The 26,454-nt window shown below is 40.8% G+C and overlaps 1 protein-coding gene across 4 annotated transcripts in view; it reads right to left on the bottom strand.

Annotated features, from left to right (window-relative positions):
- Positions 1 to 1,380: 1,380 nt before the first annotated feature.
- Positions 1,381 to 26,454, bottom strand: part of SSPN (sarcospan) — a 109,343-nt gene continuing 84,269 nt past the window's right edge. For all 4 annotated transcript variants that reach the window (XM_034645197.1, XM_034645199.1, XM_034645198.1 and 1 more), the window contains 2 exons: positions 9,983 to 10,069; positions 1,381 to 4,210 (listed from right to left, as the gene is read on the bottom strand). In XM_034645197.1, the coding sequence (XP_034501088.1) occupies positions 3,845 to 4,210; positions 9,983 to 10,039 (423 nt within the window). In that variant the 5' untranslated portion in view covers positions 10,040 to 10,069 and the 3' untranslated portion in view covers positions 1,381 to 3,844. The remainder of the gene's footprint in view (positions 4,211 to 9,982; positions 10,070 to 26,454) is intronic.

Raw genomic sequence — 26,454 nt, 5'->3', positions numbered from 1 at the left:
AACAAAGAAAATCTGCATATGTGCATCCCATTGAAAAACCACCACTTCAAACATCTAGAAAGCACTTTGCTTTCTATTCACTGTTTCATCAACACCAGAATGCAATCACAACATCAAAATGCAGACCAATATTTTCAAAGGGGATAATCACTCAAGATAATAAAGTACTAGAAAATCAGAAGAAAAGAATCAAGGTATCCATTTCACAGCCTGAAACACTGAGCCTTCAGCCAAACAAATATTTCCACTGGGAGTCAATCTATTTGGCCAGCAGCTCTTTTTAACACCGTCCTGAAGACTCAGTGTGCATCCCGAAACATGACAGAGTTCTTGGAGTGTAGCAAAAACTGACAGCCAGCACGACTGATGGAAATTAATGGCGCTCTAGCCGTAGTTCAGAGCAGTCACTAGAAAACGGAAAGGTGGGCTTGGTTTTTCAGGGCAGCTTCGATGTTTGTTCTGATTAAATAACTGCCCCACCGTTGTCCTCCAGAACCTTCCTTGGATACCCTCTACCCCACCCTTTACTAAAAATCTATAACTATATTCCAGATACAACGCATGCAGGGAGGGGAAATACAAGAGTGTTTAGAGATTCTGATGTCCTGGCCGTGAATAGAAAATGCCCATATAACGGGTCCTCGCTGTCCGAACACACTGCCGTTGCAGCTGGAAACCCCTCCAAAGAGAGCATGTAGACACTGAACTCAAGAGGGGAAAAAAGTCAGGCCTGTTCCTTGACTACAGTTTCTAGGGCCTGGCGTAGCTATATTTTTAGGCTCGGCTCCAAGAAGCTGCCTCCACAAATTTGGACAGAGCGAGGGAGGCACAGATGGCGGTCACGTGAAGGCACAGACCGATCGAGTGGGCTCCGTTACAAAGTCTGTACATCTAGGCTGCTGTATTCCTCCTATTTCAAGTACTGCCAAGTCCCGGCAGTTTCCCCTCTTTCCAAAGTCTTGATTCATTTAATTCTCCTGAAGGAGGCGGAAGAGGAGGGAGATTGCGCAAATCTTACTGTTTTATGGTTTAGAAGAGACAGTCACCATCTTGGCTCCTTGTCAGATTTTAAATGTAACATTTTGCTAAGTGTAAAGCTGTGTATCTGTTCCTCTTCTGTTGCCGTTATTGTAACTTCAATATTTGCAAAACACAACCTTAAAATACTTTAAATCCAGCGCAAAGCAGTTTGCTATTCATGCAACACATTTCTTACACGTATCAATACTCAGGGAGTTCACAGCACAGGACTCTTGCCTTGGTTTCTTTCCTGTCTTATTTATTTGTTCCTTCTTTCACTTATTCTTATTTTTTTCTTTCGGGGATTTAAGAATGATTTAGTTACACAATAGCAAAATCCCCAGTTTACGTGTGTGTGTGTGTGTGTGTGTGTGTGTGTGTGTGTGTAATGTATATGTGTATATATCTCCTGATTATTATCAAACTTACGTAAGTCCTGCCTGGTGGCATCATTTGGAAAAAGAAAGCACATAAGCTAAAGTTATTCTACCATTTGAAATACCCTGTGAATCATTTGTAAAGCATTGAGCACCTTGGTGATGTGTAGAATTTTAATTTTTCTAATATAAAACCAGTAGTGTTCGCTATAAAAAGTTGTTGAAGGAAGTCAGGGTGTGCTTCCAGTGGTGCCTGATTCACAGCAATTAGCATGAAATCATGAGCTTCTCACTCTTTACAGAACAGCTACAATATTTCAGATTCGTGGCCATCTTCTTCTCTACGTAGGAAACTGTCCAAATCAGAATGGACTCAGTTATCGGTATTATTTTTTTAAACAGCGCACAGAGCATTCTTCAGGTCATCATCAGGATGCTGGCGTTCTCTCGCTGTAGTTTCTGTGTGTGATCAAACCTCTGCCCCAGAGTCTTTTCCACTAATCCCTCCAATGTGAATTCTTGGCCTGAGCTTGTGTGTAGGAAGGCCCTTTTTAAAGCAAGTCAATACATAAAAAAGGTTTTCACATCTGTTAATCAGGTGTTTTATCTGGAGGACATAAAAGCTATTTACAATCCTCCAACTAACTGACTTAATGTTTTTCTTTTTACTTGGATATTTATATTGTGTAGAAATTGACACTACTGTCGCAATCAATGGGATTGTTCGACTATCTTCTAAGGCAAACAAGAAAACGCTTTTCTTTTAGGCTTGAATTTCATGACTAGCGGAGTCTATCAATAGGCAATGTGGAGAGGCAAATTCATCTCCATTATTATCTTGAATCTCTGATTTCAATAGAGCATGCTAGTAGAGAAAGATCTAGATAACATTTATGCTGCATGAATTTGCATTCTGAGCTCCCTCCTTAAAACATGGATATTGTGCAGAACTTGGTAAGAGAGAAAAGATTCCCACCATAGGGTGCTTGTGCTTTTTTTTTTTTTAAGTTGCGGTAACTTAAAATAAAAACTACCTTCCAAGTCAACAGGCAGATGCTCAAATCAGGACTTCAGAACAGGAGTTGAAGTCTCTAGGTGGACTGTGGACACAAGTCAACAACAGGATTACCTATCAGATACACTTTTATGAATGGAACACATCGGCATTCCCAATCTTCCTCAAAAGGACCTAGCTGCCAAGAGAGATACTTCACAACATATCACAAATGTGCTGTTTGTACAAACATTGCCCATTACAAATGCTCTTGTTTTTGTTGAAATGACTATTTTTAACCTGAGCTATTAATAAAAAAAAATTTCTCTTCTCCCTTGTAAAGCTTGGCTTTCAGAAGAAAGAATCTTTAAGCCTCCTCTCTTGTGAGAGTAATTTCTCTGATGGTGCTACGTAAGTACAGCCAGGGCTCATTAAGTAGGCTTCGGAGCGTAATTATAATTAACAATTAGGCAGAAGTTAGTTTTAATGATTTGTTTTAGATGATAGAATAGAAGCATAATGTAATTATTTTTGAGCCTTCTACGTCATTAAGAATACAACTACCACCAACTTTCAATTATTGAGAAGCAGACAATCATCCAAAGCATTTAGTAAGGGACCCACTTGCAGAGCCGAACTAAGGGGGCTGCGGAGAAAAAGGCCTCGGCCCCAGCCCAGGTGTTTGTAATTATTTAGCCTTTGCAAAGTCTCTTCCTTTTCTACTCTGCTCCTTCAAGCTGTTTCATGCCTTGAAGACATCTCTACCAGGGAAAATAGAGAAACTCAACCTGGCCGTTCAGCTCTCCTCCAACCCCCTGCCTTTCTCCAAGACTTAGTGGAGATAATGGGGGAAGGTGGGAAGTTCTAGAAAAGACGGCAAAATTTAGCAAGTGGGCCTAAAATGCCAATCCACACTATAAACTGAACTCCCAGGAAAGAAGATTATACAAATGATGAATAAAATGAGGACAGGTTTCCCCACTCTCGGAAAATAGCTACATGAGTACAAGTTTTCGCTAACCGAAAGAAAGCTGAAGATTTCTGCTTCTAGGAAATAGCTTCTTCACTTTACACCATTTCGGTTTACTAAAGTTTTCATGGGAATGCTCCATTTTCAGAAAGCGGGGGAAATCTATATGAGGAATAAACACCAGACGGCAAGGAGCGATGTGTGCCGTTCTTTCTCTGTTCTGAGTTCTTTGAATGTCCCAAAGTCAGTTTGGATCTTATTTTCTAAGAGTTTTTAAAAATACTATAGAAACCTGAAAAGATGTTTTTATTTCGTGAAAAATACAAAAACATTCATTTAGAACAGTGACTATTAGTTACTGTCAAAAGTTGGTGTTTGGTTTTGGGTTTGTTTTTTTTTTCTCTTTCTTTCTTCCTCCTCTTTCTCTTTTTTGACCTCAGCTAGTCAGTGGGCTGCTTCCTCTCGCACCTGTGAGCAAGAACGTTAGGCCTTTTGCTGCTGACCTTCGGAAGCCATGAGGGAGCACATTCTTACACCCACATAAAAAACCTGGTACCTGTGTTTCCACATCACAAAGCAGGCCAGCAAGCACACGAGGCCGCAGACCAAGTTAAGAATCATCTGGATGAGTAAGAACAGTTTGAAAGTGCCCGTGATGCTGGTACAATCTGTCACATCCCTGTACACAAAGGTCCTGCTGAGGGGCTCCACGGAGGGCAGCTTGCAGTGGCAGGCGTCCAGAGCCGTTCCGCAGGAAAACTGGGTGAGCTGCGAGTAGTGGTGCGCAGCAAAGGCCACGGCCAGCACGCAGACCGTCAAGCCCACGGCGCTCAGCAGAAAGTACAACAGCTGCGAGAAAGCAGAAGAGAACCTTTCCAGTTACAAAGAGCGTTGGATGACGCATGACAAAGCTAATTCATCAAAGCTGTGCTTTCTCTCCTCTCATCAGAGGGGTCCTGATGGAGGGGCTGTTCTTGCCTCAGAAACGGAGTCCCCAAGACAGAGGAATGGTTCCAAGTTGATTTCTTAGTGAGCAGTCCTTACGCCCTGATCCTAGCTTTATTTGCCATACAGATGTTGGGTGCTTTTCATACATTGAGCCACCAATATTAGCTTGACTGTGGGATGTTCACGGATGTAGCAAACAGTTTAGGTGAATCCCAAACATGAGAGCCATCCCTGAAAGGCATGCTGTGACTGTCTCTGACCTCAAAAACTGCTCATCTGATGACTGCAAAAAGACTGGCAAGTAAAGAACACGTTTCTGCAATGTAAACACCGTGTTGGCCAGAACTGGCAGTGATTGGTCAACTGGCAATACGGGTTAATAAAAACAATGGTGTTCAATATAGTGATTGCTAACCTGTGTCCAGAATGCCAGGATCCCCAGTAAGAGGTTGCTGGGGGGAAAAACTTCTGGTTCCAGAAGGTAGACGACTGGATGTCAGCTTCATCACCTACAGGTCTCAACCCAAGTCCACCTGTAAGCATGTAGTCCCTGAGCATAAAAGTAAACCCTAAACGGCCCTTCAGCTGCCAAGAGGTTCTGAACACTGTTGGCCTGTGTGATAGCCTTGTGATGGAAAGGTCTGGTTCAAATCTAAACTCTGCTGCCGAAGAACCATGGACTCCCTGAAGAGGACATTTAGCTTACACCTGAGATGTGTTGATCAAAAATTGTGAGTGCTTGTTGACATGGTCACAATATAAAGCATTTTATAGAACAAGAAACGTTCCTGGATTGCACTGACCTAGTGGAAATGTTTTTTTTCATGGTCCCACCTGCTGAGGGTCTAGATAAGGAACGGAGTCCCCAGCTGTTGGGACTAGTGTACTGAACCCAGTTCTTTGTGTGAGATTTGCATACCACAGGCAAAAGTTGCTTGTAGAGCGTTTCTGGTGAATGTGAACTCCCCAAAGTAAGATTAGTTCTCCTCATGTCCAGGTTCAGATTAAAGTAGCTCTGAAAAGATTATGCACTCCTTCCACTTCCAATAATTTAAAATAAAAACACATATCAAAAATTATAAAACATGGGCACAAAAGTCCTCCAAATGAGTGATTCTCCACATGGTGACAATTTCAAGTGCTTTCAAGTCTTAAATATAGAATACTTAAAATTGTATTTGTTTTCTTTCTGGTGTGTGTGTCTGTGTTCTGGTGCCCTCATCATGTGTCTAGTTTGCCTGAAAGCTCGACTGAGGGCACAGGAGGAGGGTGGAACTCACTGGCTAAACCATCCTGTCGTAGCACAGCTCCCAACCAAGCAGGGCCTGGCTGCTCTGAACCTTCTCACCAAAGACATCGTCAACACACACACCAAATCATTTGACGACTTGTCAGTTGGAACCCACGTGTTTCATCTGTGAAACACTTTATTGCAATGTCTTCTATCTCAGGGACATAACGAGGAGAATTTCTATTCAGCACATTTAGTCTCCCCTGGAGGAAGGGAAGCAGATAAATCCAAATGGGCACCATTAAAAATTTTAAAAGGAAATATTCAGTGTGTGATATTGAACACATCCCCTCCCTGAACTTTCAGTGGCCATATTCTCTGCAAACACTATAGTGCTCAGGCTAAAGAGTATGAGTTTATTTTTGTGGGACCATTGGGGAAGAGTATTTGAAATATTCTGGGTGGTTCCGAAATCTTTGGGCCTGACGATCGACTTCAAACTCCTGATATCAAGAGCCAGATTAAATTGTGCCGACGGTGTTGTTGTATGCATGTGCCCACCAGAGCCGTGTTTCCAGGGCAGGCAGCATGCAACTGGGAACTATTTGCTTTGGGAACATGGGTACATTGGTGCCTTTACCAGCAGGGAGGCCCAAATTAAAGGGATAATTTCCCACCTGAGAGTCATCTGCTTAGTAAAATGGCCCCAATTGGAGTTTTATCCGCACATTTTATTGCCATCAATGGATGGAACTGAAGAGGTCTTGTAATAACCCTCCTCCCTCCAACACACGCATACATCCTTAGCAGATTACTATAATGTTCATTGGGACAAAATCTTGAACCAAAGACAATAATCCCTCATTCTCAATCTGCAAATAATTTGGATGGTTGCAAAAATATTGTTTTCTCATCATCACAAAAATCCATTTGCCAAAACGAGAATTTTGCCTATTTTTAAAAGATCACCTTTTGGCTTGGGTATGAAAAGATCAGCCCAAGACATTTAACAAGTGTACAGCAGACTGATGGCCAGGAGCATACACTGGGGAGCCAGGCTGCCCCCATGGAATCCTGATTCCTAGGGCAAACTAATCAATCCCATGTGTACCTACATTTCTTCACCTTTAAGCTTGGAATGATGATCCTAACAGCGCCTATGGTCATAGGATTATTATAAGTATCGAAAGAGTTGGTGTCAGTAAAGGACTCAGAGCTGTGTCTAGTACATAGTAGCACTACTTAAAGTATTTGTGAAATCAATAAACAAATTACTAGAGATGGGAAGAGCTGCCAGTTCTCAAGACTCTTAGGATATCAACTCTACCGGCTTTGTCTCATTCTCCGTCGCGTGGGAGTAACAACGCATAGTTGGCTCGTAGGAAGGATGTAAACATTTACACAAACACAGGGATTGCCCAATCTTCCTGGAGCATCTTAAAGATGCTAGAAGCCAGCGAGAGCACAAACAAAAGCCATGCCCCTCAGCCCCTTTGATTAGGAATACATTTTCCTCGTGACTCTGCATCTCCCACCCTGTGGACTCATCAGGCCGAGTAAACAGGCGTGAGCCACAGAATCAAATCTCTTATCCATTTTAAGACATAAATACATACTTGATCCCCCTCCCGCCCAGGCCTGTGGGCTACCTCCGCCGCGGGGTAGCATTTTTCCTTCACGGCTTTTAATTCATCTGACAGCAACAAGCTTCTGGGTCAGAATCTGTAATTTAAAATCGAGTGGTTTGTTTTACCTACACGGCACGAATAAACTATCAATGAAAGTGTTTACGATGACCTTGGGAATGCGAGCAAGTACATCTTGATGAAAGCGGGCCCGGGACGCATCTGTCTTGCCCCTGTCGGCCCGCGCGTCTGGAGCCCGGCCGCGGGCAGGGGGCGGGGGCGCCGCGGCCCCGGCGCTTATGTAACGGCGGCGCCCGGCGCGGCTCCGCTCGCTCGCGGCCGCTAATTGGTACCCGGCTGCAGCCTCCACGCTCGGTGACTTGGGGAGGAGGGCGGTTCGGCTTCGATTTAATTACCTTCCCGGTGGCAGGAGCGGGGAGGCCGCTGCCGCAGCACCAGCAGCCCGGGGGCCTCCTGCCTGTGCGCACGAGGCGACTGCGCCTTAAATGCCCTCGCGGGGAATGTTCCCCGGGAGTGTTGCCAAGCACATGAACCGGACACGTTTCTGAAAATCAGCCAGGTGAGCCCCGAGAAGACAGGGCCACGAGGAGAGGCAGGAGCCCCAGTCCCAGGCCCAGGGGTCCGCCGAGCGCGCGGCCAGGGCGCACTGTAGCGGCGAGAGATAAGAGACCAGGCCCGTGGCTATTGTCTCGAAGAAGAAGGAGCGGTGTGTGTGCGCGCGTGCTCAGGCTACAGAGAGCCGCGGTGATCCCCCCGGGTGACTGCCCGGGCCGTGGGGGTCTCCAAAAATCTTCAACAAGTCTTAGGCCAGGGTATCAACACGCAGGCACTAAAACGCGTTTATGCTAGTGAGAAGCACCGTAGGAATATGCATTTCGTGCCTCCCCAACGCCCCCTCCCCACACCAAACAAAAACGGTGTGGAGGCACAAGGCAAGTCAACTGTAACTTGTTGTGCCTTGGGAAACCCCGGAGATTGACTGAAGCTCATTTTAGACCTGAAGATAATAGAGCGGGGACCTTAGAGAGCTGGCAGCAAGCATCACTAAAGGTCACATTCAGGAGAAGAGAAAAGTGCCTCCGTATTTGTCAATGTCTGTTACAGGTGAAAAAAAGGTAGCTAATGAGATCTTCCTAGTGGGGAATTCTCAACCTGCCTGACATTGGCACTGACTTTTTTTATTTTTGTCCTTGCTCCTTATTTTAAGTGCAGGTGTTGAGATGGCTTTGGGGGTCTCCGTGAAGCTGATGCTGGTGTCTCTGCTGGGTCATCTGGAGGGGAAATGAGGGCATTTCACATAAGCTGAGGAACCTAGCAGAGATCACTTTATACCCTAGTGAAAGAGGTTCCTGTAATTTAACAGGGCATTTCTTACTAGGCTTTCTGGCTTTTTTTTTCTTTTCTTTTTTTTTTTTTAAATCATCACTAAGCCTTGCTGTGTTTAATCAGACCTCTACAAAAAAAGTAAACATGGACTGGTGTCTGCTCTATCTGGCCTTCTTTGAAGGAACACCCTCAGAAAAAGTAAAATGTCCAAATGTAGGCATATCCATGAAATTCTATAAATTTTTAAAAACAGAATCCCTTATTTTTTTAATTAGGAAAGTTATATCTATCGGAGAACATTTCAAAATTAGAGAAGAAGACTACAAAATGCAGATGTCTTCCCACCACTCACAGATAACTATTTTTTTCTACGCACTAAGAGTTGTTTTTTTTTTTTATTTCTGTATGATCACATTGTACATTTTATGTAGCCAGCTTTTTTGGCTAGTTAATATAAGGTGAACATTTTTATTCCATTAATTACTCCTTTACAACATGATTTAAATATACACACATATAAGCATTTTGCTTTTTTATGTCAACTGCTTCAATTATACTAGATTACAAAATATCTTTTCTGCATCTTCGTTTCTAAATAATAGAGTTAACTTACTCTTATGAGCTATGCTCTCTTTTTGAACAAAGAAGTATCCAATTGTTATGTGTTTTGTTACAAAAGAAAAGTAAACAGTGTGAATGGACCAAAAAAAAAAAAAAACCCAACAAACTAACATTACAGAAACCGTTCAGTTCTCTGCTACAAGTAGTTGAAAGAAAATGTAGGAATTTGATTTCTACTGGCTCAGATTGCTGAGTTGGGTGTTTCTCTCCCTAAACTCTAAAAGGGCGTGTCCATGTTTCCCTCTGGAGCAGATTCTACTGTGCAGTGAAAATGCTGTGTACGTGAATTGGTTCCAACCAAGTGCACCATCTTTAATGGAGGAAAAAAAAAATACATGCATGGAAAAGACACACACACTTGTTAAACCATGCATATTCCAGCCCTCCCCCCTTTACCCTCAGACTCTGCACAGATCATTTGGATGCACCCAATGTACTTTTTCTGTCTCAGTGATCCCACCTACAAAAGGAAATACACTTAGACTGCTTCCCTATTAAAATATTCTAAAAACCCCCAAGATATGGAAGTGGGCACTAATAGAGACACCTTTTCCCTGGCCAAGTGTTTTGCTGAACTGATGAATTTTCAATATTCCTTGTAAGGGCACTGAAGGACAGATTTCATATGCTCTGTGCCAACCTAGTGCATGGAAATTAGGACTTTAAAAAAATCAGCATTACCTTTGGGGTCTGGATGAATGCCCTCCTAAAACATTTTTGTGGCCTGCCTAAAAATGCAATTTCTAGAATTATCTGATATGCAACCCCTTAAAAAGCATTCTTTTATTTTGTACTCGTGGCTTTTTTTTTCTATGTGATGATAAAAGAGAAAGAAAAATGACAACTTACTTTCATAGCAAACTGGATACATGTCCGTTCGTCAACTTGATATGATACACAAAGCATAAACAAACCAAGATAGGCCACTAAGCAGACCTGCAAAGGAGGACATGGACGAAAGGGTGTTATCAGGGCCAGTCGTGCATTCTAATGACATCAATCTCAGCGTCTTTCACCAGTAACAGCCTTGTTATCGAGGTGCTCATTTCATTTACTTATCTGTATGTGTTTTTTCTTTCTCAGCTTGAGGAACAGAGTTTTTAAAATAGTAAAATCAATTTCTTTCAATGGAGCCCGTATTTATTAAGTCCTTTTGATGTGCCAGGTGCTGTATGAGGTCCCTTTCGAGTACACAATGAGGAATAAAATTTCCTCAACCTCAGCAAGGTTAGAGTCCAGTCGAGGCCAAGGTAAGTGCACGCACTATTCTAAGGCAGGGCATTATATGTCGAATGCTCTTCAGAGAAGCACAAAAAGGGGAAAAAACAACAATGAGCTGGGCAATTTATAAAGACTTCACTAAAGAGGTAGATTTGAAATGGTCCTTGAAAGGGATGATGATAATGATAGTGATCGCGAACGTTTACTGACTTCTGACTTTGTGCGGGCGATCTTCTAAGGGCTTTGTATGGATTTCCTCAGGCAATCAACACAAAACCCTAGGAATTAGGCGCTATTATGATCCTCATATTAGAAATGAGGAAACAGAAGCACAAAGCTAGTAAAGAATGAAACCGGCACTCACACGAGGGAGTCGGGTGCATACAGCACAAGCAATCCCAGAGAGGGAGGCTGGTGCACATGGTGAGGGGAGAGTAGCAAATATATACTTGTAGTTGAAATAACAACATAGCAGAACAGTAAGGTAAAAACCTAGGGATATAGGATTGATTTAGGAAGTAATGGGACTCCCTTGAAATTTTTTGACCAGACAAATGACATGATTCAAGACCTGTTTCAGGAAGATGAGCAGTGGTGCCGGACGGACTGGCAGTGAGAACCCCGGGGTAGTATTTTACTCATCTAGGCAAAATGAATGTATCAGGTGGGCCAGAGCTGAGATGATGCAGGCAAAGTCAGAGAAAGAGGCGGAGAGGAAAGGTGTAGCCCAGCAAAATCTGCACTTCGTGGCTACTGCGTGCCTGACAGGAGGACACTGGCCAGGGAAGACAGGAAGTGATCCCCCCGTGTTTGAGTGTCCACAAAGGGAAGAAGGAGGCTGGGAGGGGGAATGACCACTTTGAGAGAAAAGATACTCAACTGCTTTGTCAAAACAGATTTTTTTTTTAGTGCCCTGGAGTTTTGTAAATGTGATTTAGAGTTTCTAATCAAAATACATCTATTCACACGTAATTCTGGAACGGTTCAAATGTTGCTAAGTTCTACTTTAGGATAGAAACCAAAAGCAACAGAATTGCATTTTCTGATAAGCACGAGTTTCCTAGAGAGGATGTCGGAAGTGTAGCTGAGTGCATTAAAAGACTGCTTTGGTGATAATTTCTACCCCTAGGGCTAGCTTTACACCACAGGGTAGGAGAGCTGTTTACTTACAATGCCAACATAGCATTTTAAGGTAATGCTTCTATCCTATTCTCCCCTGGACATAATCAATAAGTTGCTTGTGCCCTCCTAGGTTCCCAAGTTGAGAGTTGTTCAGGTTTCTACTGTGAAGCCAAAAGCCAAGCCTGCTTTTAGTATAGGCTTTTCCATCATTAGGACTAGCTGACAACTTAATAGTAACATTCCCAGGGGAGAGATACAGTATTAAAATACATGAGCATGGCAGGGATTGGAGAGAGCTGGGTGGAAAACAAAGCAGGTAGGACCCCCGGCAAAGCACTGGCAGATGCAGAAGTAACAATCCTGAAGTTCCGTGTGGAGACCACAACATGGCCAACGTTCCCAAGTCAGGGATGGATTTCTTTCTCAAAATACATTTCTAAGAATTACCTAATTGAAGTATAAGTTTGAGCAGGTCTGTGGGGGCTGACTATGTATTTTCACATTAAGAATTTAGAGAACTGAAACAATGAAAGAAAGACCTTTTTTTGTTTTGTTTTGTTTATTGGCAACAAACCAGATGGAGGGTTCTCACCTTGCTTTTGTGCGGAGTGTTAAATCCCTAAGCATGTGCCTTACGCCCGTGTTTGTGCCTGTCTGCAGGTGCCCAGGGTCCAGCTCTCTCCCGTGTAACTGTCTTTGTCCCTAGAGGCTGTGGTGAAGTTGGCACTTGCCCAGCCTCTCCTCTTTGTCTTCATGAGAGACACATTCCAGTAATCAGGCCTAATGGACCCACATCTTAAAATCTGATTCTGTGCCTTCCTTGAACAATGTTCTCACTTTGGTAGTAAAGTTCTTCTTTGTAGCCTTAATTTAGGCCAGTTTCCAGCAAGAAGGTGCACAGAAACCCATGACTTCATTCTAGGCCATTTCTCTTAGTCAACTGACAGAACTGTTTTGAGGACATACACTAGCCAGACCCTGTGCGTGGCTCTGGGAATTGAGAGGTGAAAAGACAGAGCCTCGGCCTTCAAAGAGCCCTCTCTCGGTGTGTGGGGGAAAGAGGACAATGAAGTTAGAATACCATGTAAGTACCAGGACCTCGCTGCCGTAATACACAGGAGGGCTGACCAACCCAAAGGCAACTTGGGGACACTTCCTGAAGGGAGATGGATTTTGAAGGATAAGCAGAAATTAGTTAGGAGAGGGATGTGAGGAAGGCTAGACGGTGTATTAGTAGGTAGAAAAGCATAGAGAAACGTAGAGTAAATATTCGCGGACTCCCATAGCCCCAGTGCAGAGGATGAGAGAAGAAATGGTGAAAGGTGGGTTTACAGAGATGGACAGGAGGTAGGTCACAAATGGCTTTTGTATCCATCTAGGGCGTCTGATGCAGCGGAATGGTACGCTCTACACTGCCTTTCAGAACGGTCCTTCTGGCTGTGAAGAACGGATTGGGAAGGGAAGACCAGCTGAGAGGCCCAGGCCTGGGTGCATCTGTGGAGAAATGGTGAGTGCCTGAGCTCAGCTCGCAGTGGGGAAAGACATTGGATGTGTTGACTCGACGTGAGGGAAACGGAATCCTTAGGCTCTGAAACCGATCAACCAACTGGAGGCTAAGGCTGCAGGGGCTGGAGAGGGCGGGAGGGGTCAGCAAGGTGCTCAGCGGCCTGACTTGAGCTGCCAGGTGGATTGTGCTGGCATTTAGGGAGACACAAGAGGAAGAGCAGAATGGGAGTGGAAAATGATGCTGCCACAGGGATTCGAGGCTCGGCCGCATGGGCCCAGGGCTCAGGAAGGAGGCCTGAGCTGGAGATAAGCACTAGTTAGTCACCAGCATACGTGAAGTCCTTGAAACCATCTGAAATGCTAGACTATCCAGAGAGAGTCTAGTGAAAACAGGAAAGAGCCAAGGAGGTTGCCCAGTTATGAAAAACTTTTGGCTCTTTTGAACCGAAAGCATCTCAAACATACTTCTTATAATTTTGGTGGTACATCATGTCTAAATACTATGAAACTGATTATCCTTTTGGATTTGGGGATTTTACTTTTAGGTTCTTGTACAGGGTCTTTACTATAAAGCCTGAATACATTCAACACTTCCATTTCTTAGCCTTTTGCTAGGACTCGGGAGGCTCCAGGAGGGGGGACTTCTTTTTCTCCCCTACAGATTTACATGTTAGAACAATACTTCTTTATCAGACAGTTTAGTGGTGTTTAGCACCTTTTAGAAGAGTAGTATTTATTGAAACTTAAAACTGAAGGCCTTATGGCCATGGGGAGGAAACCAGGTTTCTCAGGCCAGATGAAGGGTCCTGTTTCCTGAGCCTGGCAGGCCACGGACGCTCCAGGAAGACAGGGTGTTCTGACTTCCCAGGCAGGGAGGAGGAGCTCATGTTAATGAGCAGTGAGACCCGCCAGGTCTATCTGGAACAACGTTCCTGGATTCTGGGCCAGAGCTTCCATTAGATTTGGTGAGGTGAGGCCCATGGAACAGGGGGGAAAAAAGCAGTTATGTAAGGTTTTCAAGAAGGCCCTCATTGGACCAGACACTCAGACCTGGGGTGGACAGGTGGTGTCACTGAGCACAAAGCCAGACAAGAACAAGGTGGCGCTGGGGAAAGCACAGGTGCGCTTTAAGAGCTTGGGAAGATTTAGTTCGTGTACAGACGGATAACACAAGCTTGGAATGATTTTTTTTAAATGGGAAAAAAGACGACTACTATCATCTTCAATCCATTTTTAGATGCATGTTTCTACAGTTTGTTTAGCTTCAAAAGAAAACCTAAGTCCTACATTCCACCTTCTGTCTAGAGATATTCTTTGTCTGCTCAGAGTGAAGGCTGCATTCTCTCTTGTGAGTTAGAAAGTTAGACGGGGATGAAATGTTCTCTGAGTATTAGATCCATTTCTAGATGTAGGAGTCTTGAGTCTTGTCACACATTGTCTTTGTTTTCGTCAGTCGGCCTATTGTGCCTGTGGTGGTGCTTTTTAAGGGTTGGCATTATGAATAAAAGGTGAATGCCAGACCAGTGTCTGGGAGAGTGACCTATGTATTATTTTTTTTTTCCTTTTCATTCTGGCATAGCTAGAAGATACCAGCCTAAAACATTTTGTGAGAATGCGAATTACTGATATTTACTTCTCTCCGTGTCATACGGATTTATATTCTGGTCTTGCGACATTCACACAGCCTCCAATATATTTGTATTCTTCTTTTTGTTGTCGACAGAGTTGCTTGACAGGACTACCTGGGGAATACAACCTTCCCCTGTCAAATGCCTTTCAAAGTCTCTCTCCTCCTTCCACCCCAACCCTTTCATTTGTGTACCTGAAACGTGACTCTATTTCTGTAAGTTAATCAACTTTCACCTTTATATTCAGTCAATACAATAACAAGATGAACTCTCTTCTCATGTTTGCACAGACAATTGATCAATGAGAGATGTAGCAGGACTGTAAGTATTTGGATGTTTCTTAAGAGAATTTCTGTGGATTTTCATCTAATTAATAGGATTCAAGATAGAATATTAGACAGCATTTTCAAATGATAAACATTGTGATCTGTCGACCGAATGCAGTCTCACTCGGGAGAATTGTTGATTAACACATAATGTATCAGAGGTTTAAATAATATATAAGTAATATATAAAATAACATTTCATGAAGATCTATTAAGGAATGTTTATTGGATCATGATTTCAGCGGGACGGGAGAGAATATTTTGGCATAACTTAAGCATTTTTACCAGATTCTCATTGCCATGGCCTTACGGTAAGACAAAGTCAAAGCCAGTGGTTCAGAATTACTTGGAGGACTTGGTTACAACTGGTATCCCCAGAATTTCTGATCCAGTTGGTCTGGGGTGGAGACCAAAAATTTGCATTTTTAACAAATTACTGGGTAATGCTGCTAGTCCTAAAACAACACTTTGAGCACCAGGAGTCTAAGCTGAAAACATAGGCTTCTACATGCCGACACTTGGTATGGGCCTTCAAAGAGCTCTGTCTCCTAATCTGAAAGATTAGGATCGGGAGCGATATGCTGACGAGCAGAGTTTCCTATAAAAGATTTGTTTATTGTAAGTAATAATGAGATATAATAACAATAGTTTCCTTATAAAGAAATTTAGTCTTTCCTACTCTAGGAACCCTTAAAACTGGAGGGAGAAATCCTTCATTGCCATCAACGTGAAGTCACTGAGCATGGAGTTGGGAAGAGATGTGCACAGTCCTCTGTCACAAGCCCGGAGCACACCCCTCCCCCTCTACCCCATTCTCTGCCTCCTTTGAGTCCCTTCTCTTACAGAAGCATCTCGTAACCAAGTGGGATTAGTTTCTAACTAAAGAGGAAAGTTTGGCACATTACTGTTTCCTAGTTGTTTGGAGTCCCTGAAACCAGCCTGCAGAATCAAATATAAAGATGCAAAGGAGCGACCCCGAGAGAAATCCTAATATTCATCTCCTAATTTGTAGAAATGGAGCAAGAACTAGTACAATGTAATCTTTCAAATCTTGTTTTTAGTGGTCACCCTAATCTCGGTATTACTTCCCACTGAATTTAGCTCAACAATCTTTATTGAGGTAGATACTGGGACTAGAAAGAAAAATAAGATATCCTCTTTGCCCTTTGGAAATTCACAGTTTAATCCCTACTTTGCTGAAGAACTGAGGCATAGGAAAATTAATTGCCGTGGGTCTTGTCGTTTGACCAGTGTAGGCCAGGAGGGAAAATGAGCAGCCAACAGCAGCTCATACAAACCCTTCCTTGCTGTTCACTCATCAAAACCCCTCGTCCTTCCTAAATGTAAGGGACATTGAATCAATTGTGGGTTTTTTTCCCTCCTGTGTATTATTTTTTAAAGACAATAAAGTTTTTGGTGTTAAATGGGACTTAAATATGGTAGAATTATGAGGTTGTTCCCTCCTCACAGTTATTATTATTATTATTAATGGTTATTATTTTAGATATCATTTTTGGGTAAAAGCAAGATAAAAGGACTCCAAAAAACTCCCAATCAGTCGAAGTAAGAAAGGTGAAAATAACTCTCGAAAGTATGAAACATTAATTAACAGTTCATTCAAAAAGTGGTAACTGTTATTTAGTTCTGTTACAATCAAGTAGGAAACTATAAGTATAATTAAGTGCTGCACAGGGGAAAACCTGTGGGCTAGAGTTGATGCTTGACTCTATTATTTTTCTAACTAAGTGATCTTGGACAAAGTAATTTAATTCTTCTTAGCCTCAGTTTCCTTATCTATAAAACGGAGACAATAGTGCCGTCTTTTGGTGGTTAATTCAAAGAATAATGATAATATAAATAAGGAGCCTACAATAATGCCTAAGAAATAGCTGGAGAAAATTGGGAGCAATTGTTATAATGGTTATTGCAAGTCACTTACACATTTATTAGAGTAGACCAAATTTAGAGCATATTTAAGGGCTCACAAATGTATTACAAGTTAACCATGCTTCAACTTGGTAACACGCATACTGTCTTGGTGACCAATACCACGCAGTCTACTTTGTATTAGTGGATACCAGTGGGTATTTGCCTTAATCTTTATATTTACAGAAGAAAAACTATCAAGTCTAGATGTTTAGACATTTTAAGGCCAATTTTGAGCAATTTTATGCGCCAGGCATTAAAATCGAGCACTCTAGGTAAAGTATCCCATTTGGTCTTCATGAAAATCCTATGAGTAGTCACTATTATTGGCCCCATTTCATAGATGAGGAAACTACGCCGCAGAAGGGTTTTATGCTCAAGGTCACAGAGCAAATACAGAGCTGAGATCTGTCCCAAGAGTCCAGATCCGGCTCTTAACCATCACACAGCCTGGCCACCTCCATGGAAGAATCTGGAAAGCACTGTGAGTGAAATGGGAACTGCAGAAATTTGGAGAACATTTCAGCATCTGCTCCTCTCCTGTGCTGAAAGGCGCCAAGCACCCCACCTGAGGGATAGTATCTGGAACAGTCTTTGAGATGCAAATGACCGTCAGGCTGGGGGAAGGCGATGTAGTTGTGAAGACAGCCTCTTCACGTGTAACAGAGAGAAAATAATACTTTATAATTTGTGTTAAGGATCATAAATAACATACCTGCAATTGTAGTAGGTTTTATTTTTTTTCCATCTCGTATGACCTCAAACTGTGCCAGTATAACTTACTCTTAAATTTGAGCTGAAATGAATAATACATATAAATGTAGCCCTCTATCACATCTTAGAAATAAGCTCATTCTGTTCATTTAACAAATATTCATTTTGTACCTTCCACGTGCCAGTTACTCTTTGAGGGTCTGGAAATACCTCAGTAAAGAGAAGAGACAAAAATCACTGCCTTGATAGAGCCAATGTTTTAAAGTGGACAGGCAGACCATAAAGAAACAAACTGTTAGACACAGATATATGTCAGTTGTTGAGAAGAGCCATGGAGAGCATAGGGCTTTACCTCATTGCTTCTTTTTCCCCACAAGCATGACATATAGTAATTAGCAAAAAACAAACAATAAATCCTCAAGGTGAGATGTTTCCCCCCTTAAACACTGAACCGGTAACGCCCAGCAAACCCTTTAAAAAGATGGTGGACTCACAGTTGTTTCTTATGAGAGCCTTGCTGTTTCTGTTATTTCAACAATACGTCTGCACTATAAGTTATCGAAGACCTAACAGGTTCCATAAAAGATAACATACACATGCCTCCAGAGAAGGGGCAACAGAGGGTAACTATATAAAGTTTTACAGCAAAATGGGCTGCATGCCCAAAGATAGAGATGGAGGCAATATATCTTAGCTCCCGGATCTGAAAGACTTGGGTTCAAAACCCATCTCCACCCCAGTCTAGCTTTTTGTCTTGGACAAGTTAACCTCTTCAAGCCTCAGTTCCATCATCTGTGAGATGACCAACAATGCCTACTTCCAAAATGGCTCTAAGGCCTATAGGCAACAGTAAACGTAAAGGATGTCACACAGTACCCAGCACATATGTCAAATGAATAAATGAATCCATTCATTCAGTGACTTGGGCTACTTTTGTTTTCATAGCAAGGGCCCACTTTTCAAAAATCTTCCCAATATTGTTGATATAAATAGTTTGCAAACACCTAAGAGTTATACAATTCTTTTTCTGCTGCTTTTCCTTTTTGCTCCAAACCTATTTCTCCTCTACTCCCCAGGAAATGTCAACCTTGGTAACCATGCAAACTGTATATGTTTCTCTGATGACGCTGTTATGGTTTTACAAAGACAAGTATTTAATTTCTGAAAAAAAAATGCTGTTCAGCTAAAAATATTTTCTGTCCAAAGCAGATCCAAGATTAATACAAGTTTTTTTTTTAAAAAAAATTATAATCGTTTTAGCCAAACGTAGTGCATGGCTATTAATGGGAAATTCCAAAAGCAATAGGCATATAAAGATTCACGATCAACTGAAGAGCTTATGACAGAATTGAACATCAAGATGCAAGACAGGACTGTAACTATCTGTCTCTAAACACTACGAATATTAATGTACAAGCATTAAAGCCCAGATCATTCATTACGAATTTGAAAAAAAAAAAAAACCCCACAACATTTTGCAAAGTAGTAGCTTCTTTTCTACTATAAACAAAACTATAGCCAGCAACAACTTCTTGTGTCTAGCAAACTTTTGCTAAAGAGAGTTTTATTTGGCTTATCAAATTGTCAGGAAGAGATTCAGTGCCTTTTCATTAGCCGTAGGAATCTACAGCCCCGGAGCTTCACTGTTTCACTCTTTTTACTTTTGTTTTTTCCTTAGAGTAAAAATTGCCAACAGACAGCATTAGTGCAGAAAAATTCTCTTCATTCAGGAACTAAATTCCACTTGGCCTGGGAAGAGTTGGGGTTAGAGCATACATCCTCATCTATATATTTCCCCAGCCTCTTGTGGGGGCTGGGGGACAATTTGCAATATTTGCTTTTCGAGACAAGCCAAGAGATTATTTTTAAAAGAAACTGGTAGAGATCTAGGTCAAAATCTCTCCGTGAAAAGGCAATTCTAGATAACCAATCCTATCACAGAAAATTATTTCTTTCCAGAATCTAAAGAGAAATGATACTTGCTCGGTCACACCTGAGTTTAGACTATCTATAATATCCTCTCAGTCCTCTTCTCCCCTTTATTATTATGATTATCCTTTTGACTGAGGAGTTGATACCTGACAGGTCCCTGTCTGAATTACCGTAAATGTATGGACTTTTCATATGTGGTATGCAAAATAAATAATTTACGTGGTAATGAATTAAGCTGAAGAACAAAGCAGGCCTAGAACTTGGCTCAATCTAGATTTCTTTGGAAAATACATTGTAAACACAAGATTTCTAAGAAGTAATGAGGCAATTCCAAGGAAACTATTGCTCATGTAATCATCAACAATGAGATGGAGTCACCTGTTCTGTTGAGATCAAAGCTCTGATTGGTTGGTAAAGAAGCAGGGAATATTGAGGCACCTGGGTGGCTCAGTCGCTTGTGTCCAACTCTTGATTTCGGCTCAGGTCATGATCTCAGGATCATGGGGCCCTGAGGTCAAGCCCTGCCTGGAGCCTGCCTCGGGCTCTGCACTCAAAGGGGTGTCTGCTGGAGATGCTCTCTCTCCCTCTGCCCCTTTCCCCTGTGCTCTCTCTCTCACACTCTCTCTCAAATAAATAAATAAATATTTAAAAAAGAAGAAGAAGAAAAAGAAGTAGGGAGTATTAAGGAGCACTTCCATACCAGGCTGAAATCTTTTCCGTGGTAAAATACATCCTTTCTAATTCAAATTGTTGGCTTTTATCATGATTTCAAAGTATCCGATAACCAGAAATATATAGAATGTTATTTACATGTATTATATATCTTTATATATCTTTGTATTACATACATTTTTAATTTTAATTTTCCTAGCCAATGTTGCATTGTCATTTCATCACTGTGTGGTTTAGCCAGATCTGTTGTACCAGCACAGAGAGAGTGGGAAGGAAATGTGCTTGTCAAGTGACTGCCTTATTTCTCAGCACACATTGTGCTTTGCAGATGTTCACTTGTATCTCATTTGTTGTTTTATAAGATAATAGAAAACTACCCTGATGGAACTGATAAAAAGAGGTTGGAATTTGCAACCAGCAGCTGGATGAAGGGAGCATGAATCCCCCAAATCCTATGGATATAGTGTGCTTTTCTTGATGTCCCTGCCAAAGTAAGACTGGAAAGCTAGGGAGATCTTTGAGAGATGTGCCAGCACGAAGTTGCTACAATTCACAAGTTCCAAAAACCTTGCCTAAAGATTATTGCAAATAGCTCATTTTAAACCAATGAATCTCAAAGCTGAGCATTATATCAACTCAGGAAACAGAAGAAAAATCCAAAAACTACCCTAATGCATGACTTATCATGCATAGCAAGACATTCAAGTAAAATCCCTCTGGTTTGGGTCTTATTTTAATATTATAATAGATTTGTGCGTATATGTTAAGATGCATATTTGATAGTAACAACTGGGAATTTTTGCAATTACATCCTCAAAAAATTCAATGAGCACAAACAACAGAATTGTGAAGCAATAAGGTTGCTTTTTTATACTCGTGGTATAGTACTCCTTTTCCGCTATTTCAAATCCAGTATTATTCATTCTTCAAACCCTGCTCAAGAATTTCCTCTATCCAGAAAGGGTACCTTTCGTGCATTACCCACTTTATATACACTAAGTTCATTTATTCCCTGAAACAATGCCATAAGTAAAAAATATTACTCCATCTTATAGAAAATTGTGACTCAGAGAGGTAAAGAAACCTGCAAGTTGATCCAAAGAAGATGTTTTAAAACATCCAGAGGTCCTATTTCTGCATAATGGTAAGGACTAACTTTTATGAAACCCTTCTTGCTATAAAATACTTTAAAATGCTCTTATCTTCTATGGGCTACGGGATGGAGCTAAGACCATGACATAAAGCTAGGCCCCTCAAATGGCTACACCCTTACACAACTAAAAAATAATGAACCTACTAGCACTGGAAGTTGTCGAGACAATTGCTCTGTCTGAGCTGATGGGGGGTGGGTGGAGGTGGTTTTGAGAAAGCAATCCTGAAAAAACAAAACAAAACCTTGATTTTTTCAAAAAAAAATTGTGAAGGGGAAAGAAAGAGGACGGCAAGGGGGGTGAGGGAGGCAGGAAGAGAGAGAGCGCTTTGATAGAAAGGAGAGAGAAAGGGTAAATCTTTGAGTAAAGGAAACATAAGAAATATATGAACTCATTGCAGTATATAGATCTTATTAGGATCTTGACTCTGACAAACTGTGAAGAAATATTCATGAGTTAATCATGGATATTCGAACACTGATTTGATCCTATTAAGAAATTGTTAACTTGTTAGGGATGATTAGTATTTTGATTATTTTTTAGTCTTCATCTTTTGACTTACATAGTGAAGTATTTATGGATGAAATGATATAATATCTGGGATTTACTTCAAAATAAACCAATACGTGGTATGTGGATGTGGAGTATAGGAACATACAAATGAAGCAAGATCAATCATGAGTTTATAATTATTGAAGCTGGGTGATGGGAACATAGGTGTACATATACGATCTGATCTACTTTTTTTGTATACTTGGAATTTTCCATAATAAATAGGTTAAGAAAAAAAAAAGTAGCTCTAGGCTCATGATATCACTGGGACACCTGGCAAGACAAACTATTTGGAAGGGTTACCCCCTCAAGTAGGCCACATCAAATTATTACATATAAAGAAAGCCTCTTGGAAAATGAACTCACGAACCAATTACAGCAAACACATAAACAATCAATTCATTAGCAAAGGCCAGCACATGTGTGCATTAAGTGTATGTGTGCACACACAGACATACACATACATTCTCTAAGGATTAAAGCTTGTGAATTTCAAATAATGGAACTAAAGAATAGAGCCTATACAAAAAGTACACTCAAAATAATTGAAGCCATGAAAGAAGAAATAGAAAACATGAATAAAAAACAGGGCACTTTAAAAAAAAACCAGGGATATATTTAGAAAGAAAACATCAGTAAAAACAAAACAGAAGTTCTAGAAATGAAAAAACAAAAACAAAAACAAAACAAAACAAAAAAAAAAACATTGGAATGAAAAACTCTATGTAAAAGACAGGTTAAACTCAACTGAAAAGAAGGCACCTGCTCATCAGGGAGCCTGCTTCTCCCTCTGCCTGCCACTCCCCCTGCTTGTGCTCTCTCTCTCTTTCTCGAACAAATAAATAAAATCTTTAAAAAAAAAAAAACTCAGCTGAAAAGGGGAACAGTGAACTAGAAGATAGAGCTGAGGAAATAATCCAAACGACAGAACGGAGAGAGAGATATGACACACAGCAGAGAAGGTGAGAAACAGGGAAGATGAAATAAGGAGTCCAAACATATCTCTGATAGTAGTTTCAGACAGAGAGACTGAAGAAAGAGATGGTATTTGAAAAAAAAAATGTTTTGGTTTTTTTCAAATATTTGAAATACTGTGACATTTTTTCAGAATTGATGAAAACACAAGAATCTTAGATTCAGGAAACATAACAAGTCCCCAGTAGGAAAAATAGAAAGAAAATCTCCATTTGGACACCTTGTAGCTACACTGCAGAGCATCAGGTAAATGGAGAGAGATTTTTGCTCATGTATATAAAGTACAAATCAAATGAAAATACCAGAAGTACTTTTCTTGAGACCTCAAAAGCCAATTTAAAAATATGTGTGGAAGAGAACATGGCTAAGTCTCACCAAGGACATTTGGAAGAAGAATAAGATGGGCGTGGGGAGGGGTGGAGGCGAGCTGCTTACGCTCCCGTCCTCATCACAGGAGTGCTGTGGTGCTGTTCATTTAAACATTGTGGTGTCAGCACAGCGAATGATAAATAAAATGATGAAACACAGACACCATCCTCGAATCTAATATGGAAAGCTGACAGATGATAAATGGACACAGCAGTTCAGTATAGAAAGGACCAATTATTCATCAAATAGTTTTAAAACAATTAATAATTTGTATGAGAAAAACGAGACATGACCTCACATCATATGCAAAAAGTTAGAACACATAGATTAAAGTTAAAAATACAAAAGCAAACCTTCAACATTTTGGGAACTAAATCTAGAAAAGTATCTTTATGACTTGGAGTAGAGAGAGATTTCTTTAAAATATATCAAAGCACCTTAATCATAAAAAAGATTGTTAGATATAAATATGTTAAAATTAAATCTTATTCACAACAAAGGCACCATGAACCAGGATAAAGGGCATGGTACCAACTAAGAGGAGATATTTGCAGTAGCTAAAATCACAAAGGTTAAATAACAAAGATAAGAAATCCTATAAATCAATAAGTAAGAGACAACTCGTAGAAAATATTTGTGCAGTAAATAAATGTTAGAAAACAAATAAAATGGGCCAATAAACATTAAAATACATTCAACTCCTGTAGGAATCAGAAACACATAAATTAAAACATGATATTGCACACAAATAAGATGGGCAAAAATTTAAATTGCCTGACAGTAACTAATGTGGACAAGTTGTAGATTGGTGGGAATTCTAATTTACTGCTGGTGGGAGTGTAAATTCATACTTTGCGGCTTTGTGGTCCTGATTTGGCACTAGCTAGCAAGTCAAAGATGCCTGTATCTTATGATCCAATCATTCAATTCCTAGGAACGTGCCCTAAAGAATCTTTGAGATAGGTGCGTGGGGAGCCATGGGAAAGAAACTCCATTGCAATACTGTGTAATTGCAAAAAAAAAAAAAAAATCAGTTTTGAAAATCACCAAAGTTTTCATCTACAGGAGAATAAGTAAATTGTTGTATATTCCTATAAGGAAATACAGTATAACAAAAATGAATGAATGGTATCTGTGTACTATTATAAATGATCTCAAAAACATTGTTGAGCAGAAATGAAGTTATGCTACCATTTATATAAAATTTGAAACATAAAGCACAATTAATTACTGGTTATGGTTATATACATATAAGAAAGTATGAAAACATGCATAGGCATGATAAATGCCAAATTCAGGAGAGTGGCTAACAGGAGAAGGGGGGGGTGGGGTAGGTGAATAGGACTAAGAAAGAAACAGGTATTGTAATGTTTTTTTTCTTAAAAAAACCTAAAACACTTATGACAAAATATTAAAATGACAAACCTGTCATTATATGTCCTATAAGTAGGTGGCTGTCTTCTTATTCTCTACATGCTATTATATACTTGAAAGTTTTCATAATTTAAAAATAATCATAGAATTGCCTAGAGCTGCTTGTACTCACTCAAACCCACACAAAAATGACAATAAGGAGCAAAACCCAAGATTTTTGGAAACGGCTACAAATTGCTAGAGCTAGGATCCTACTCACATTTGTTTCACTCCAAAGCTCATGCCCGTCCTGCAGTTTCAGACCCCCCTCACCTTGCCCTTTCTGATCCTCCCTGAATGGGGTTAATCACGGCTCCCCTGTGCTGTCTTCTTCAGGGCACCACCTTAGTACTGGTTTTTTAAACTGTGTTGTAGCTGGTTGTCTGTGTGTCCTCTCCCAGACACTGAGCTCCTGGGGGCACTGGACCTGGCATATGGAAAGACCAACGGAGACAGGCAAAGATGTGGAAACTCTAGGGGCGCCTGGGTGGCTCAGCTGGTTAAGCATCCAACTCTTAGTTTCGGCTCAGGTCACAATCTTGGGGTGGAGGGATGGAGCCCCGAGGCGGGCTCTGTGCTCAGTGGGGAGTCTACTTCAGATTCTCTCTCTCCCTCTCCCTCTGCCCCTCCCCACCCCCTCTCTCAAAGTAAGTTTTTTAAAAAGATGTGAAAACTTTACCCTTTCTCATATAGGCTTCTGTTTCCGTTCTTACCCACCACCTAACTCACTCTCATGGTGATTTATCAGGAACTAATAGCCGATGAATTCAATAAATACCTAGTTCGCAAAATTATCCATTTTCAAAGAATGTAAAAGACACAAAGATTGTGTTCTAGCTTTTCCCATGAATCAACAGGTGGGATAGAACTGCTACATATTTGTGGGGAAAATAAGCAACCTATACTTCATTTGTTTCACTTTGGGATTTTTCAAGTCCTCAGAAGGGAAAGGAATCTTGTAAATGTGGGTTTTTGCCTCCTCCTATAGTACAGTTATAGGCTGGATCTTATTATGTAGGCATAATTAAGTAGGTTCTCAAATTAGGTTCCACTTTATAAATGACTGCAGACATAATTCTACATGAATAACCTGGGTTCATATATCTGAAATAGTACAAAAAATAAAAATTTATGAAATAGTACAGCATATAGAAATTATACAGTAAATCAATATAAATTCAATTATAAAACACTGTAACAAGAGTGTAAATGAGAGAACCATCCTGTTCAACCTTTAAAAAATATTATCGAGTGGCTTTTCTAATTGAGAGCACTTTTTAAAAGAAAAAAAAACAGGCTATAATGTAACATTAAGTAATATACAGTAATATTACTTCTCCTTTAAAAAGTGTTTTGTCCTTTTCAAAATGAAGAGGTCAGTGTCCCCAAGCAGCCTGCAGCCTCTCTAGCATTTCTCCTGCTCCCTTCCATGGCAACATGGGTTAGCTGGACACTGAGCTTTTTGTGATGTGTGTGAGGACAGGGAGAAGGGGAGCAAGGCCTCAGGGAGGTCTGGAGGTGGAAAAATTTGTGACGCACTAGCTTCGGTGACTGAATGCGAATTATTTATTGAGGGTTCTATAACACAATAGTTACGGTCACCCTATGTTCATTTTAAAAATTCTATTTGCTCTCAGAGCCCTTAACTCAGATCGAAACGCTTTAATAGGCATCCCAAACTACTTGTTCAAGAAAAGATTATGAGACGAAGCCAACCTGCGTGGGTTTGATCCTTCTGTTTCAAAATCTGACGGGCTGATTGCATGAGAGAAATGCATCACCCTACTGAACATGTAACACGTAAACTGAAATGG

Source organism: Ailuropoda melanoleuca, chromosome 16, assembly GCF_002007445.2.
Source record: "Ailuropoda melanoleuca isolate Jingjing chromosome 16, ASM200744v2, whole genome shotgun sequence".
NCBI lineage: Eukaryota > Metazoa > Chordata > Mammalia > Carnivora > Ursidae > Ailuropoda > Ailuropoda melanoleuca.
Note: the sequence above shows the minus strand (reverse complement) of the source record. Positions and strands in the feature narration are given on the sequence as shown.